General features: G+C 58.6%; 2 protein-coding genes across 11 annotated transcripts; both read left to right on the forward strand.

Annotated features, from left to right (window-relative positions):
* Window positions 1–18: 18 nt before the first annotated feature.
* On the forward strand, window positions 19–10334 carry ADAM15 (ADAM metallopeptidase domain 15). Of its 9 annotated transcripts, none has more exons than XM_074349502.1 (23): window positions 19–216; window positions 1387–1493; window positions 2123–2199; window positions 2616–2694; window positions 2857–2933; window positions 3018–3210; window positions 3998–4063; window positions 4146–4214; window positions 4291–4460; window positions 4600–4684; window positions 5161–5309; window positions 5402–5576; window positions 5825–5917; window positions 6041–6345; window positions 6430–6631; window positions 6888–6965; window positions 7417–7489; window positions 7717–7855; window positions 8270–8339; window positions 8968–9042; window positions 9456–9527; window positions 9794–9918; window positions 10013–10334. In XM_074349502.1, exons 1-23 carry the CDS (start codon window positions 138–140, stop codon window positions 10053–10055), a joined length of 2601 nt encoding a protein of 866 aa, XP_074205603.1. In that variant the 5' UTR covers window positions 19–137; the 3' UTR covers window positions 10056–10334. The 9 variants fall into 9 exon arrangements, with proteins under 9 accessions (XP_074205603.1, XP_074205604.1, XP_074205609.1 ...); XM_074349503.1 differs by having other exon boundaries at window positions 8971–9042; XM_074349504.1 differs by lacking the exon at window positions 9456–9527 and having other exon boundaries at window positions 20–216.
* A 1110-nt stretch (window positions 10335–11444) lies between these two features.
* Window positions 11445–15642, forward strand: EFNA4 (ephrin A4). Of its 2 annotated transcripts, none has more exons than XM_074349519.1 (4): window positions 11445–11629; window positions 13772–14067; window positions 14451–14519; window positions 14922–15642. In XM_074349519.1, exons 1-4 carry the CDS (start codon window positions 11517–11519, stop codon window positions 15056–15058), a joined length of 615 nt encoding a protein of 204 aa, XP_074205620.1. In that variant the 5' UTR covers window positions 11445–11516; the 3' UTR covers window positions 15059–15642. The 2 variants fall into 2 exon arrangements, with proteins under 2 accessions (XP_074205620.1, XP_074205621.1); XM_074349520.1 differs by having other exon boundaries at window positions 14454–14519.
* Window positions 15643–17423: the final 1781 nt, after the last annotated feature.

Here is a 17423-nt window from a genome sequence, read left to right on the forward strand (position 1 = left end):
GGGTGGGAGGGGCCGGGCGGGGCGGGGCCTGGTGGCTGCGCTGCGAGGCGAGGTACGCGAAGCCGACCCGGCCGCCGCGGCTTCTCGGCGCGCGGCCCAGCACCTGCTGTCCTCGCCCGGCCCCGGGCGCCGCTGCCATGCGGCTGGCGCTGCTCTGGGCCCTGGGGCTCCTGGGCGCGGGCAGCCCGGTGCCCTCCCGGCCGCTTCCAGATATAGGTGAGTACCGGCCTGGAGTGGGCCGGGGGCGGACTGGGAGGACTCGCAGGGAAGTCGGGAGGCACTGGTGTCCTGGGGTCGGCCAGAGTCCGTGGGAGACCCAAACCAGAGCGCATCCCACCCAGATCTGCTATCCTGGGCCAAGGGCCCAGCGACTGGGCAATGGAGAGGGAAAGAGAGGGGATGCCGGCGGTCCCTGCCCGGTCATCCTCTGCACGGTCCCCGCGGACACTTTCAGGCTCTGGGACCAGGCACCGAGGCGCCTAGCCCAGCGCCCTCTGAGAATCGCTGGAGAGGGTAGCTGCTCCCCAGGACTGACGCCTTCGCTCCTCTGGGGCCTAGCTGACGGTTCCACCCAGTGCCAGGGCGCCGAGTAGGCACGGCTTGTAGGGTTTGGCGAAGAGGATTCTTCCTGGCCCTTCATCCCAGACCTGAGCGGCCAGGCACCCCTCATTCTGGGGCTGATGCCACCAGAAACCCGGCGGGAGAGGGCCCGGGAAAAGCCAGGAGAGGGGAGATTTGGCCAGGAAAGAGGCTGGGACACCGACTCCTCTTTGGAACTTTCACTTCCCGCTGCTGTCTTGGGCTGGGGGCCGAGAGGGCAGGCAGGGGTGGAGTGTCCGGAGGAGAGAGGGCCATTGTGGGGAGGGGGGCGGACTCCGGGAGGAAGCGGAGGCTGTGGGGAGCGGGTGTGCCTGACTGGGCATGAGGGATATTTTGGGAGGGGGGGTGTTTGCACTGCTCACCCAGAAATGGGCGTTCCCCGCATCTCTGATGTGAGGAAAGGGAGGGTGAGTGGGCACCCGGCCACACGGCTTCGCCCAGTCCTGAGCGTGGGCGTTCCTGGGGGGGAGTTGGGAGGGAGTGGGAACAGGGAGAGGGTCCCCGTGAGAACCTGGGATTTGCCTGAGGGGGACAGGGAGCGGCCACAAGCTGGTTAAACTGAACTTCTTTCTCTGGGGACTTGTGGATGGGTTGGTGGCATGAAAGGGAAAAATTGGAGAGCAGACCCCCACCCCCCAGTATTCTCCTTTAAGTCCCAGCATGCAATGCAGCAGTCCTTCAAGCAGAGAAAGGCCTTAAGGTACTAGGAGCCAGGTGGGTCTGAGGGCACCAGCCCTGGTGCTGACTCTCTCAGCACTCTCTTGGGGTGTCGTCGGGACCCTGCAGGTGGCGCTGAGGAGGAGCAGGCAAGGCCAGAGGGGGCTCTGTTTGGGCCTTTGGAGCCCCAGATCCTTGAGGACAACCTCACGCTCAGCCTAGCAGAGGTGCTTCAGGTGAGCCTCCCTCTCCCCTCAATAAAGAAATACACCTCCACCACCCATCACCCTGAATAACCAGGTGTCTCAAGGTAAAGTCTACCTGAGGAGCTGGCGCATGGACCTCACAGTAGCATGGCCATCCCAGGTCTGGCTGCCTCTCCCTCCACACCCCAGCACCTGGCTTCATTTACCTCCCTCTCCCCTCTACACACACATCTGTCCGCCTCAGCCCCACCCAACCCATCCATCTCCTCTGGGAAATTCTGAGGCCAAACTTGCTTTCTTGGTCTCATGTTGTCAGTTTCCTCAGTGGGGGGACTTGGAGAGGCCTCACCAAACACCCTCCCCTCCCAATTCTAAAGCTGAGTCAGAGGAAGGGCTGGGGCCTACACCGAGTCCTCCACGATGCTTCCTCTCTGGGCAGGAAGCCGAGAAGGGGCAGCTCGGATACCTTCCTTGACCTCCCCACACAAACCCCCAGAACAATGCCCCAGGCCAGGCAGGGCTTCCTGGCCCCTCCCTCGGGATCCCCCCACCAGTGATCTAATCGTTGGTGCTCTCCTAAGGGCCTGAGATTTTCTGGTTAGAGAAGATAGGAGTTTCGGGCAGGGCCAGGGAGGTGACATGCCCTCTGGTGCCCACAGACCAGTCTGCCTGAGGCTTTGCGGATCAAATTGGAATTGGATGGTGAGAGTCATATCCTGGAGCTGCTACAGAATAGGTAATGATGATAGTGGTAACATTAATAATAACATGACTAACATTTATATAGCATCTACGATGTGCCAGGTACTAAGAGCTTGAACTCATTTAATCCTCATAACAACCCTATAAGGTAGATACTATTATGTATTATTATTATTATTGTTCTCATATATGAAGCAGTCAAGGCACAGAGAGGTTAAATAACTTGTCCAAGGTCACACAGCTATTGTGTGGGGAGAACCAGTTAGGAACCCCCATAGCCTGACAGAGTTTGTGGCCCAGCCACTATACTCTGCTGACTCCAGGGGAAGCAGGAAGGTTGGGGGGATTGCCTGGCCCACAGCCACCCCTTTACCAACTCCAGTCCTCAGGCTGTCACTGCACCATCCTGGGAGACAGCTGACACTGCCCTCCTTTTTCTTCATTTCACAGGGACCTAGTCTCAGGCCGCCCAACCCTGGTATGGTACCAGCCTGATGGCACCCGGGTGGTCAGTGAGGGACACACTCTGGTGAGTCAGGCTGTCTCATGCCCTGCTTCTGGCCTGAGGGAAGAAGGGAGGGGGCACCTGGAGGATGTGGGAGGACATTGCATCTCTTCACCAACAGGCTAGTCTCCTGGGCTCTAATCCTGGCCTGTCCTTCAAGTTGGCACTCATGTTTCTCTGCTGTAGGAGGACTGCTGCTACCAGGGAAGTGTGCAGGGCCATGCCGACTCCTGGGTCTCTGTCTGCACCTGCTCTGGGCTCAGGTACAGGGGCTCAATTCTTTGAAGGTGAAGAGAGTGAGGGTACACGAGCTGAAAAGTTTTCTGACTTCCTGCATCTTTTCATAGGGGCTTAGTGATCCTGTCCCCAGAGAGAAGCTACGTCCTGGATCTGGGGCCTGGGGACCTTCAGGGTTCCCCTGTTATTTCCCGGATCCAAGACCTCCTCCTGCCAGGCCACACTTGTGCCCTGAGCAGGCCTGCATCTGTGCTCACTCAGGCTCCACCAGCGCGCCCCCTGGGACAGCATCACAGTCACCGGGTGAGGATGAATGGCAGGAGCGCTGGGCTTCTGTTGTCCCCAGGGCTGGCCTCCTGGCCCTCAGAGCTATTTGTCCACAGTAACAACCTCTCCTGCTAATGGAGTGATTTCCCAGTACCAGACACTTTGTAAACATTATCTCTTTTACTCTTACCAGCAACCCTGGGGGGCAGATGGTCTCCATGGTTCTATTTTAGTGAGAAAACTGGCTCAGAGAAGTTAAATGACTTACCCAAGGCCATTCAACTAATAAATAGTATAGCCAGGATTTAGATGCAGGCACTTGACTCAAACTCCTCATGGGGCTTATGATCCATATGCAGAGAGCTCTCACTTGGATAGAGAGAACACATAGTTACCAATCACAGAGCAGTGAGAGTCCAACTTCCTAATTTACTCCATGCGGATAATAAAACTACTTACTTTATAGGATTACTGTGAAGATTAAATGAATGTATATACATGCATATATATGTGAATGCTTAGAACTCTGCCTGGTATATGTTAAGTGTTTGATGGTGTTGGCTATTATTATGTTTTTAAATTTGGGAAAAGCCCTAAATTTGAAGCCAGAAAAGGAGTGCTCTACTCCCAGCTTCATAACCTTCAATTATTCTACCTTGGGCAAGTCCCTGGCCTCTCAGCCTCTCAGTGGTTCTCTGTAAAATGGGCTCTTCACTCTCCTGTTTAGCCACACAAGGTGGGCGTGGACACAGCCTGGTCAGCCCCATGTGGCTGCTGGCGGTGAGCGGTGGGGGTGCCACATGCTCCCTCCTCTTGTCCACAGTGGAGGCGGGATGTGGTGACAGAGACCAAGATTGTGGAGCTGGTGATTGTGGCTGACCATTCTGAGGTGAGCTTGCCGGCCCTTGCATGTCCTCCCCTGACCTCTGCCTGCCCTGCCACCTTTCATGGTCACCTCTCGTAACCCACAGGTCCAGAGGTACCGGGACTTCCAGAGCCTGCTGAACCGTACCTTGGAAGTAGTCCTCCTCCTGGACACAGTGAGTGTCAGGCCAGCAGCATCCTTATGGCCCCTGACCCTGGGAACCCCTCTCCTGAACCCCAGTTCTCTTTCAGTTCTTCCGGCCTCTGAATGTCCGAGTGATGTTAGTTGGCCTGGAGGCCTGGGCCCAGCGCGACCTGATAGAGATAAGCCAGGACCCAGCTCTCACACTAGACAGCTTCCTCCGCTGGCGCCGGTCAGACCTGCTGCCTCGATTGCCCCACGACAGTGCCCAGCTGGTGACGTAAGACCCCCAGGCTCAGCCAGCAGAGCTCAGCTCAGCCCCAGTCTGGCCAATTTCACACTCCAACTCCCTACCCAAGGCCCTGAAGCTCTGGCCACCTTGGCTTTGGGCCTTGACCTTTGACCTCTCGATCCCACAGTGCTACTTCATTCTCTGGGCCCACGGTGGGCATGGCCATTCAGAACTCCATCTGCTCTCCTGATTTCTCAGGAGGTGTGAACATGGTGAGCTATTTCCACATCTCCTTCCTGTTCCTGATTCAGTTCCTCCCAACTGTGGTACGATTTATTCACCGAAACCCCCTACAAACTTATCAACTGCAAAGCTGAGGGTATAGAGGGCAGGGGTTCATGATGTGGGCTCTGCTGTCAGGGTACCCCTCGCCTATGGCCAGTTGATTAGTGTACACAGTCTTCACCTATAAGCTCTTCCCATGTCTTGGGGGATAAAGGGACGGCTGAGGCCCAGAGAACAGAGGTGCTCCCCCAGGGTCACATAGTGAGGGAGAGGGACAGGGCTGAGCTAGAACCCAGGTTTCCTGCCACCCAGGATTCCTGCCACCCAGGCCTGGGTTCCCCCCTACTTGAGAAGCAATTAAGGAGGAAGGCGGTGCCTGCTGAGTGCCCAAGAGGTCAGATGAGGAGAGAACAGGAGCAGTCAGGCTGGTGCTGGACCTGGGTTATCCCCTCCCCAACGACAGGACCACTCCACAAGCATCCTGGGAGTTGCCTCCTCAATAGCCCACGAGTTGGGCCACAGCCTAGGCCTGGACCACGACTCACCTGGGAACCGCTGCCCCTGTCCAGGTCCCGCCCCAGCCAAGAGCTGCATCATGGAGGCCTCCACAGAGTGAGTAGCTGCAGGATGGAGAGAGGGGATAGGGCAGGGACAGGGAGCAGGGAGCAGTCCACAGCCCCAACCTTCCTTGCTGCCATCCCCAGCTTCCTGCCAGGCCTGAACTTCAGCAACTGCAGCCGACAGGCCCTGGAGAAAGCCCTCCTGGGTGGGATGGGCAGATGCCTCTTTGAACGGCTGTCCACTCTGCCCTCTATGGCCAGCATCTGTGGAAATATGTTGGTGGAGCCCGGCGAGCAGTGTGACTGTGGCTTCCCAGATGTGAGCTCCTCACCCAGAGCCCTGCCCCACTCACTCTGTGCCCTCACCCCAGCGCATCAGCCCTGTCCAAGCCTCCTGAGCCCCTCTCCCCACCTCCCTGTCTGTGGGGACAGCACATGGATTGTTGGGCTCTAGCTTTCACTTGCTGCGTGTGTCCTTCTGGGTTCGGGCTCCGGGAGGAGGGGTTGGGGTAGGCTGTCAGGCCCAGCCTGCTCTGATGCTCGGCCCCTCTGTGCCCTGGCCCACAGGACTGCGCCGATCCCTGCTGTGATTATCACACCTGCCAGCTGAGGCCAGGGGCACAGTGCGCATCTGATGGGCTCTGTTGTCAAAATTGCCAGGTGGGTGCAGACTGAACTGGCCACCCAGAGCCCACCTGCCAGGGGCCAGGGTGGAAAAAGTCACTCCTAGGGCCCGGCTGGATTTGCCCAGCACCCACACTGATGCTGAACCACCCTCCACAGCTGCGCCCGGCTGGCTGGCAGTGTCGCCCTACCAGAGGTGACTGTGACTTGCCCGAGTTCTGCCCAGGAGACAGCTCCCAGTGCCCCCCTGATGTCAGCCTGGGAGACGGCGAGCCGTGTGCTGGTGGACAGGCTGTGTGCATGCAAGGGCGTTGTGCCTCCTATGCCCAGCAGTGCCAAGCTCTCTGGGGACCTGGGGCCCAGCCCGCCATGCCGCTTTGCCTCCTGACTGCCAATACTCGGGGGGATGCCTTTGGGAGCTGTGGGCGCAACCCTGATGGAAGCTATGTGTCCTGTGCCCCCAGGCAAGTGAGGCAACCTGGCTCCTCCTGGGTTTGTGGGAGTCTTGGCTCTGCCCCACTGACCCTGCATCTTCTCCCTAACCCCAGAGATGCCATTTGCGGACAGCTCCAGTGCCAGGGTGGGAGGGCCCAGCCTCTGCTAGGCTCAGCCCGGGATCTGCACTGGGAGGTGCTGGAAGACAATGGGACCCAGCAGAAGTTGAACTGCAGCTGGGTCCACCTGGACTTGGGCAACGACGTGGCCCAGCCCCTCCTGACTCTGCCTGGCACAGCCTGTGGTCCTGGCCTGGTGAGCAGCCTGGGTGGACAAGAACAAGTGGGGAGGGACACCTGGACTACCGCAAGCAGTGCCCAGGCCTCACTATCCACCAGGACAAAAGGCAGACTCTGAGGGGACTTCAGATTCTTACTTCAGATGGAGCAAAGTCCTGTTTCCTTGGTTTCCCCATCTGTAAAAGTGGGGTGGGCCTCGGCCATGTTGGCCTCCCAGTACCAGAAAAGCTTTGTGAGAATGTGATCTTTGCTCTTCTCTCCCCATCGGGCAGGTGTGCATTGACCATCGATGCCAGCCTGAGGAAATCCTGGGCGCACAGGAATGTCGAAGCAAATGCCATGGGCATGGGGTGAGCTGGCACAGGAGAGATGAATGGGGACCAGGGAGCCTCCCGGGAGGAAAAGAATGATGGGTTTTAGAAACAGACACACTTGAGTTCTAATCCTTGCTCTACCACTTCTTAACCATGTGACGTGAGGCAGGTTATTAAGCTCTCTGAGCTCAGCTTCCTCATCTAAGTAATGGGCATAATAATAGTACCGACTTCGGTGGGTACATGAGATAAGTATGAAAGCTTCTAGTAAAGTCCCCAGCATATAGAAAGACTCACAGTGTGAGTTCAGTCCAATTTCCTCTGGCACTGATAAAGAGTCCCTCCCTCTCGAGAGTGCTGGCACCCTCCATCCCATCATCCCCAGCACGCCTTCCAGTTGTGAACATCTGGGATCTTGAAAAGCTGGAGACAGAGAAACATGGCCCCAGAATGCATGACCTCTCATTGTTCAACCTGTACCTCCTAGGTCTGCGACAGCAACAGACACTGCCGCTGTGAGGAGGGCTGGGCACCCCCGGACTGCACCACCCACATCAGAGGTAGCATGGGGTGGGGGGTAGGAGCAGCTGGGAGGGCATCCTACACCACCCCTCTTCTTCTGACCCCCTCACTGCTGGCTCCCTGACTCTCTGTGACCCCTGACCCCTTCACCTTCTCTGACTGCTTGACCTCACTCCCTGCCCTACCAGTCCCCACCCTGCCTCTTCCTGGGTGTAGAGTTCTTAGCCCTGCTTACCTTCAAACTTGCCCCCCACCCCCTGCGCAGCAACCAGCTCCCTGACCACAGGGCTGGCCCTCAGCCTCCTGTTGTTGCTGGTCCTCGTATTGCTTGGTGCCAGCTACTGGCACCGTGCCCGCCTGCGCCAGCGAATCTGCCAGCTCAAGGGACCCAGCTGCCAATACAGGTACCAGCCTCCCTGCTACCAGCTTTCTCAACAGCTCTGTTGAAGACAACAGCTCTGGAGCCTTGCCCCCACCTCCGCAGCCCCTGCCACCTAGTTTTGAGCCCAAGTCCCCCGGAACAAGCCCCACATACCTCTCTTCCTTACATGTGCCCCGTAACCCTCCACATCACACATAGACCCGCGTGGGGCAGCTGGGATGCTAAGGCCATTTCTCTCCAGGAGCCCCAGTGCTGAGTAACTGGGGCCTTCCCTCAGGTTGATCAACTTCCCCTTCCCACTTCTAGTTACGCCTAAACCACAGACAAGCTCCTGTCAAGGGGCCACAAAGGGCTAGCCCCACTCAAGGGCCGTGTATGAGTGGGGAACAGCATCTGAGGCTGGGCCCTCTCCCTCTTTGCCTTTCTTCATGCTCAGGGCAGCCCAGTCTGGTCCTCCGGAACGCCCAGGACCCCCGCAGAGGGCCCTGCTGATGCCAGGTGCCAAGGTAGGTCTGTATGCCAGAGGAGAAAGGGCCCCAACTTGGCCGGGCATTCAGCTTGGGCCCTGGGGTGGGGGTACTGAAGGCTCTAGACTCAGAAAGACTTGCATTTCCCAAGAGTCAGTCAGAGGAGTCAGGGCCAGCCCTCCCTGCCCCGCCCCTAGCTGCAGGCTGAGAAGCAGAGTCCAGACTGGACTGGGGAGGGGCAGTCTCCTAGAGGAGGCAGTGCTGAGCTCTTTGAGTTGGCCAAACGGGTGCCTTTGAAAGGTGGATCTACCTGTGCTCCCAGCCGTGACTCCTGGAGGGCAGGAGGGGGTGGTGCTCAGAGTGGCCTTCAGTGTGCCAGGACCTGACGAGGCCCAGGTCACCATGTGTAGAAGGGCTGGTGAGTGCCCCTGCCCTGAGCCCTGATCTGATGATAGGAGTATTTGTGTGGAGGTGGTCTGCATGTCCCACCACCACTCGTCACCCACTCTGCATGCAACTGAATAACCGCACGCAGAACCCTTACTGCCCCTGGGGCCCTGGCTGCCCCTCCGTGGGCACTAACACCTCTCTGCCCACATCTGTCTCTCTGCTCCCTCTTCCCCACCCCCACCTCGACTCTGCCTGTCTGCTTCTCCTGCTTTCTCAGCAGACTAGTGCTCTTGGCTTCCCAGCACCCCCCTCCAGGCCGCTGCCTCCTGACCCTGTGCCCAAGAGACTCCAGGTAAATCTGGACCAGGCACCGCCCTGGCCCAGGGCAGGTGGGAGGCTTGGTGCCCAACTGCAGTTCTCATCCCTGTTCCCTGCCAGTGGCGCTCTTCATTAGGGGACCAGGGTGCCCCTCAACCTCCAGACCCTCTGAGCCCCAGAAGCAGCAATGGGTGAGCCTCCTGCCTTGGTTTCTACCACCATCTGGTGGTCAGTGGCGGGACTGCAGTCGGCCAGGGACACCACGGTGACCCACACCTTTCTCCCCGCAGACATTTGCTGGCCTGCACTCAAGCCCTGTGCGCATGTCCCTGTTCTCTCCTGCCCCCTGGCTGACTTTGCATGTTGACCTGAACCCCTAGGGAGACCCACTGCATGCCCACTGCCCCTAGCTGTGCTCTCATAGCCACTGCTCCTTTCTCTGTTCAGGCTGAGCTGGCTGACCGACCCAATCCCCCCACTCGCCCTCTGCCAGCTGACCCGGTGGTGAGGCGCCCGAAGGTAACAGTGGGGGGAGAGAAGGGCACAGCCTTTCCCCCCACCCAGGTCTGTGGTGCTAGTAGCCTTGGCGGTGGTGCCGGTGGCAAGATGACCCTTGTGCCTGGGGGCACATACCTGGTGGCATCTTAAATGGTGACAGGTTTGTTTGGAGACAAAGGTGACCTCTGGTGCCGCCCCTCAAGCTGGTGTTCCTGAGCATCAGTGTTGTCGGAAGTGGGCAACATGATACCCCCTCCCAAGCTGGCCTTCTGCCTTCTCTCTCTCAGTCTCAGGGGCCCGCCAAGCCCCCACCCCCAAGAAAACCACTGCCTGCTGATCCCCAGGGCCAGCGCCCTTCGGGTGACCTGCTTGACCCTGGAGCTGGAATCCCGCCCCCAGTGGTACCCTCCAGGTAGGGGAGGAAGGGTGCTGAGGATCGGTGGGCGGAGCGAGTGGTCTGAGGAAAGAGGACCTCTGAACTTTTTCCTCGGCTTCCCGCACCCCAGGCCTGCGCCGCCGCCTCCAGCAGTGTCCTCGCTCTACCTCTGACCTCTCCTGAGGTCCCGCTGCCTCTAACCTGGACTTAGGACTTCAAGAGGTGGGCCTGACCCCTGGAGTCCCCCCGCGATGACTGAAGGAGCTGGAGCCTGGACGCTATGGAGCAGGCCTCTTAAGACACCAGGCACCTCCACGCACTGTTGAGGAGCACCCTGGGGACCCGCCCACGCAGTGGCAGCTGGGGGTTGGGGAGGGGCTGGGCGCTGGATGGGGCTGAGGGAGGTGCGCACAGCCGGTCTCTGATCAGTTGCAATAAACGTGAGGTCTTGAGAGCGTTCCTCAAAAGTTTGTCTGCTCAGGGAAGGAGGGTCTCCCCTGTCGCGATTCCAGGTCTGGCCGCCAGGAGATGCTGTCGCCTCAGACGAAGATGGGCTAGGGAGGGCCAGAGTCCTAAGCAGGGTCAGCGAGTGTCCCCAGGATGCTCGCGGCTTGTTTCTGCCCAGTCTGGGGTGACTCTCTACACAATCCAGTACCACAAAGGGAGTTGTACGCCCTCTGACACCCCCAGTTGCCAAGTCATCACCCCTAAAGCCGCGTGGCCCCTGGCGGCGGCCATCGACAAATCGGCCAAGCTTTTGGACCCGCCATCCCCACCCTCTGACCAGTAGCTGGGAAAAATGGAACTGACTGGTGTTCTCAGAGCCCTGGAGCTGGGGTGGGGCGGGGTGGCGGCTCCCAGGATCCCAAGGCCGCGCACCTGCCTCCTCCCCCGCCCCCGCCCCCACCTGAGGGTTCGGGAACAAAGGTGCTTTGTACCCGCCACAACTACCTCATTACTTCGTCTTTGAGACTGGGGCCTCGTAGACCCCCTGAGTCTAGAACGAAGGTGTGAGGCCGAAAGGGACAAGCGCCAAACCCAAGATGGGCATCGAGCTCGCCACTGGGGCGAGTCTCAGGAGGTGGGGTCTCAGGAGGCGATTTGTCTCTTTGCGTGGGTGAGGGGGGTCTCAGGAGACGATTTATCCCTTCCTCTCGCGCTATCCCTAGCTGTGTAAAGAAAAAGGAGCAATGGTGCCTAAGATGGCTGGACAAGCTTCGTGGATCCTCGCCCGCGTCTCACTTCCCTCTTTCTGGGCTAAGAGCGGGCCCATACTTAAATCTTCCAAGGTTCTAATAAGGCTTTCTACCCTGTACTAATACAGACACGAAAGACACGACCTCTCTAAAACAACTCCTAGACAGTGGAATACGTCCCTCCTCACCACCCCTTGGAAAGAGCTTGGCTAAGCGGGCGCGCCATACAGCGCACAGAAGGTTAACAAGAGTTGGCTTTGAATGAAGAGGCGGAGACGCGCCCCCATTGGTGGAAAGTTATCCCGGGGCGTGGCCTGTGAGTCTCGGCACCCCCCCCTTCCCACAACCCCCCCCCCCTCCGCACTTTGTACCTTTCTCGCGGCGACTGCGAAGCGGGCCGGGACGGGCCGGGCCAGACCAGACCAGACCCCGGGGGCGATGCGGCTGCAGCCCCTGCTGCGGACTGTCCTCTGGGCCGCGCTCCTCAGCTCACCTCTGCGAGGGGGCTCTGGCCTCCGCCACGAGGTCTACTGGAACTCCAGTAACCCCAGGTAGCCGGGCCGAACCCAGCGAGCCGCGAGCCGGGCCTGCGCGTTCCCGGGCAGGGCGCGCGCCCGATGCTCGCTCTGTGCGCGGCGCCGCCTGAGCCCAGCCGCGCGCCGGGGCTCCTTTGTTTGAGCCGGCGGGGGAGGAGGGTGGGGCGAGGCGCGTCCCAGGTCCCCCACCCCCTCCCACATGCGTTGAGGGGTGAGTGGAGGACCCCAGCCTGGAAGGCAATCTGTAGGGTCTCGGCGCCGGGAGCTGGGGGACCTCGGCCCGCACTCTGAGCCCCGCCCCCCTGGCTTCTCTCTTAGTGACCCGAGCCTCTCTCCCTTCCGAGCTGGGGCTGGCGGACTTGAGAGGGAGGGAGGGGGCTCCTCTACTCTTGTGAAAGAGCGTGGGTTACTCCTCTGCTTGCTTGGCCTCCCCTTTGGCGCTCAATCTGTCTCCCAATCTCATTCGGTAACTCTACTTTCATCTCGGTTGTTATTAGTCGTTCTATTTCTGTCCAGTCTCGAACCTGCCCTTCTAGCTGAATCACCTTTGGGCAAATCATTCTACCTCTTTAACCTCATCTGTAAAATGGGCTAATAATACCTGGTAACCTGGGAAACCAGACTAACTGAGGTTATGTGTGTGAAAAAGATGAAGGCTGTACAGATATAAACTATTATTTCTTTTTCTGTCCTGAGCTGCCTGCCTTTGAACCTTGATATTTTTTCCTGTTTCCATCCTCCTCCCCAATTCTCTCTGCCTCTCTGCTTTCTCCATCTCTTTTCCTTTCTGATTTTCTACTTGAGACAATCTGTGACTCCACTCATTTGTTCACTCACTAACACTTACTGTGTACTCTGTGCCGGGACCTGTGCTAGGGTGCTGGGGATTACAGATGAGAAAACCTAGGCTCTGCCCTCTGGGAGCCCAAAGGACCCTTGAGCGGGCAGGCTTCAACACAGGGCATTACAATACCAATGCTATGTGTTAAGAGCTATTGTCCTCCAACTCTGAATTCCTCTCTCTGTTCCAGACCAGTGCTTCTGAATCACTTGGAAGACTTGTTAAAAATTCAGGTTCCTAGCCCCTAACCCTGAGGTTTCTGGCTTATTCATTTAATCCACAAATATTTATTGACCACTGCCCTTGTGCAAGACACTTTTCCAGGCACTGAGGATGCCGTGGAACAAAACATACAAAGGCCTGGCTTGTGTTCTAGTAGGTCTGAGCTTAGCCGTGGAATCTGCATTTCTAATCAGAACTCCTGATGCAGGTGGTCCTCAGACCACCCACTGAGGGATAGTTGGGGGCCCTTAGTAAGTCAAGCTCTGTGTATAGTGGGGAGGGGGGAAAATGGTTCATGCTATATTTGATGCTGGGGCTGTGGGGGGCAGGGGTAGGCAGCCTGTCCTAGCCCTTCCCACATGTGCTGTCTCCCCCTGGCAGCTCCCAAGAGGTGGAAGGGAGTCCTGAGGAGGCCAAAGATTAGAGGAATATGTGGAGGGGGCTCCCTTCCATGTCAGGCACTAAGGAAATGCCAGGACAAGGAGTCCTGTCAAAAGGGGGGAAAAAAGGGAGGTACCCACCATCCACTCTCATTCTTTTTTTCTTTTTTCACTGTTATTCTTTTCAGCCTTGAACTGAGGTCTTAAAAGGCAGCCTTCCCCTCTCTGCATTTGTCAGTGAGGCTACCGTTCCCAGTCTCCATCTCTAGCTTGTGATTGCACTGTGGGCCTAGATCTGTACCCCTTGCCTCTGGGCCCTGGCTTCTTCACAACAGCCATCCACCTCACATTTATCAAGCACAGTGCTATGCCAGGCCCTGTGTTGGGCATGAGGGCTCGAGAGCTGGGTAGCAGCTCCAACTCAGAAGGTTGGGTGTGGGGAGTGGCCTTCTCACATTTGAGCCATGTGGTTAGGGGCACTGCAGTCCCTTAACCTTTCCGAACTTGTGGATCCGTTACCTTATCCATTTCTTGCACTTGCTTCATCTCTCAAGAGTTGTCAGTCTGGGGAACTCAGGCCTTCCTAAGCTGCTCCCTTTCCAGTGGGTGGGGGGTTGTCTGGCAGGGACCATTGGGAAGGGGTATCTCTGACCCTCATGCCCCAGGTGTGTGGTGTTATAAGCCTCTCCGCCTTCACCTACCTTATGCCTGCAGGCTGCTTCGAGGAGACGCCGTGGTGGAGCTGGGCCTCAAGGATTACCTAGACATCTTCTGTCCTCACTATGAGAGTCCAGGGCCCCCTGAGGGCCCTGAGACGTTTGCTTTATACATGGTGGACCGGCCAGGCTATGAGGCCTGCCGGGCTGAGGGGCCGGGTGCCTTCAAGCGCTGGGAGTGCTCCCTTCCCTTTGCTCCCTTTGGCCCTGTTCGATTCTCAGAGAAGATTCAGCGCTTCACACCCTTCTCCCTTGGCTTCGAGTTCTTGCCTGGAGAGACCTACTACTACATCTGTGAGTGAGGAAGGGCACACTGGCTGCCTCTTGGGAGAAGGTGGGGAGAGGAGTGGGGTGACCTGCCACTGTCACCAGTCAAGACAGAGAGCCTGAGGGTGAGGGAAAGAGGCCAGGCCGGGGGGGTGGGGGTGGCCTGAGTCCAGGACCCAGCTAGGGGACATCTAGAGTGAGCCCACAGAGAGGAGGGGAAAGGAGGAGGTGCTAGGAATGGGGACCTGAGTAGGGTCACAGGTGGGGCCTGGCACCTGGGTGTGGCCCCCAGATAAGGAAAAGCTTTCCAGAGAATTGGAGAGAAGAGAAGCTGAGAGGGTTTGAAACAGAGACTGAGGCATGCAGACTGGCCTGTGCTGACTTCTTCCTCCCGATTTCCCACCACCCAGCAGTGCCAACTCCGGAGAGTCCTGGCCAGTGCTTGAGGCTCCAGGTGTCTGTCTGCTGCAAGGAGGACAGTGAGTGGGTTGGGGCATGGGAGCCACCCATCTGGCTAGTGTGGGGCCCTCGGGAATGAGGGGAGGGTGGGAAGCATCTGGGAGCCTCAAACTCTGAGGGGCCTCCACTGCCCCATTTAGCCTGTGGGAGCTTCCACTTCAACCTTCTATGCTGGGCCAAGGGAATGGCATTTCCAGGGTCAAGGCCCTTCAAGGCCTTAGCTGAACCAGTGGTCTCTAATGGTAACTGGAGAGAGACTTGGAAGTTGAGGCTTAGAGAAGACGAGGTGGTAGCTTATGAGAGGGGATTGGCTAGTTCTGGAGACCCTGAAGAAAGGGATGGGAGTGCACAGCTAATGGGGAGAGCGGGAAGGGGCTGCTGAAACAGGAGGACCCATCAATGCTACCTCTTCCCCCTCACAGAGCCTGAGTCAGCCCATCCTGTTGGGAGCCCTGGAGAGAGTGGCACATCAGGGTGGCAAGGGGGTGCCACTCCCAGCCCACTCTGTCTCTTGCTGCTGCTGCTGCTCCCAATTCTACGTCTCCTGAGAGTTCTCTGAGCCAAGTGGACCCTTCCTGCCACCCCCAGGAACCAAAGCCCTCCCAAGACTTCCCTGGAAGAGGGCCCCTGCCACCTACCTGAGCTGGGAGTGCCAAGACAGACAGACAAGATGGAAGAGTGATGGGGGAGGTCAGAGGGTCTGAAGTGACCCTTCTAGGTGCTGGCCTCCTCATTATAGGCTGGAGGAGCAGCAGGGGAGCTGCAGACAGCCCTGGGCACCCTGGAGCAGAGGCGAGACAAACATAGGGTCTCTGTCAGCTGCTTTGATGTTCTCATCCCATCCCCTAGGAAGACTGGGATTCGGTGGATCAGATCCTTGAGCCTGCTGGGGGCCAAGGCCAACGACCTGGGGACAGGTAGACTGCTGGACCAGGGCAAGGAAGCAGCCCAGGCCTGCCATCTGTGCCCAGTACCCCGTGGGCCTCTTCCCTGGGACAGCACCTTTCCTCCCCAGGGGGTCACCTACTTGTCTTCTGTGAAGACGGACTTGCCATGAGGTTGAATTTCATGCCAATTTGTATTTTTGTAAGTGTCTGGACCAAACCTTCAATAAACCACCCATATTTTTGTTGCTCTCCCCAACCCATTGCCCTCTGCCTCCTGCCCTGACACTGGGACTCCCTGTGGTCTCTGCTTGCAGCTTGGCTTGGCCTTACCTCCGTGCCAGCTGTGCCCAGGCCATCCATGCCAGGCCTCCGTGGGCACCCCTCTGGGTAGTGTGGGGTGGGTGCCAGCAGCAGCTGTGGAGCTTGGCACCCTCTCCCACCTCCCTAGCTGGCTTCCTGTGCTGAGGAGGGGGCAGGTGCTCCTGACAGCCCACCTTCTTGGGGCACTGCCAAAGTTTTGGTAGCACCAAGCAGGGCATTGGGGCAAAAGCAAGGGCCAGTAGAGAGACAGCACCTGGGTTTCAGAATGCCTGGGTCCCTGAGAGTTGGGTGTCCCCTTCTCCCCGCCCCCCAAGGGCAGTCTGGGCGGTGCCTGGCCTAGAACTGGGAAGGTGGGGTCAGATCAAAGCCTCCTTCCCCAGTGGCCTCTTTGTTCTTCGCGTTTATAAGGAGGAGGGGGTGGGGCCGAGGAGGGAGGGCCCACTTTGCTCTCAGCCCCGCGCTGTCTTCTTCCACCTCTGGCAGGCAAGGCTATGGTACCCCCCAAGCTTAACTGGGGTCCTCTTTCTGAAAGGTGCCCTGGGTGGAGCCAGGGAAGGGATGGCCCTTCCCCCGCAGCTATGCTGTACCCGCCGGAGTGCCCCACAGCCTCCACTGGCACGGAGCCGGCCCGCCTGGCACTGAGCCAGCGATCGATAGGTGGATGTTGTGCTGATTAGCTCGGCAGGGCTGCGGCGGCAAGAGGCGGCGTGTGAACGCGCGGGGTGGGGGTTGGGGGGGTGCGGAGGGTGCTGGAGGTCCAGAGACTGACAGACCAGACCGAAATGCTGGAGACTGCGAATCTCTGCCCCACCTCCTTGCACACCTAGGTCGGACTCTGGTCCCTCTGGGTTAGTTCCATTGCTCTGGCTGAGGTCTGGGATGGAGGACAGCACCGCGGATAGAACAGACACGAGTCGACCCTTCCCCCATTCGAGGCCAGTTTCATACAATGCCACGTCGGTAGGTGCATGTGCCTGCGTATTCATGTATCAGGGCCTTCATCCCAAAACACGATCTTTAGTGGGGGCCAGAGGCTGGTGTGCGGAGTGGTGTCTGAGCTGAAGGATGAGCTGTAGGCTCAGTCTTCTGATCTTGAGTTCGAGTTCAGTCTCTACTGTCATCCAGGAGGTTGTCTATATGTCGCCCTAGAAAACCACTGTACTGCCTCCTCCTCCCCTCTTCAGTGAAACCAAAGGCAGGGCAGGCCAGGGACGACTGGTTAGAGCCCCTGAACTGCATTGAGGACTGTGGGGGTCTCACCGTGCTCAGAACAACCCCAAGCAGGGGCGCGCTCGCTCCTGCGTCTGTGGCAGGTGCGCGGATCCGCCGCTGATAAGAACGCATGTGCGAAAGAAACGCGGGGCCCAGTCAGCTTTCCACGCACTCAGACACACGCCCTCACTCCCAGGCAGAAGGGCACACTTGACACAGACACATGCCCTTGCCAGCCGCCCAACTCCCTGCAGGTGTGAGAGCGGACACCTGGGGGGGTTGGGCGGGGGGTCGCAAACTCAGGCCCGCTGGCCGCAGGTCTCAAGCCAAGCCAGCGCTTCCCTACACTCATTTTCCTCACAAGCTGGGCCCTGCGCGGACAACTGATTCAGTCCTGGGGCGCGTCGGCAAGAAAAGCGAGAGCTAAGCCCGCTCATGGGGCCTAGATGGGCCAAAGGCGCTGGGCGGCCTTCCGGGACTGAGCCCTACCCATGAGAAGTCCTC

Source organism: Camelus bactrianus, chromosome 21 (assembly GCF_048773025.1).
Source record: "Camelus bactrianus isolate YW-2024 breed Bactrian camel chromosome 21, ASM4877302v1, whole genome shotgun sequence".
NCBI classification, from domain to species: Eukaryota; Metazoa; Chordata; class Mammalia; order Artiodactyla; family Camelidae; genus Camelus; species Camelus bactrianus.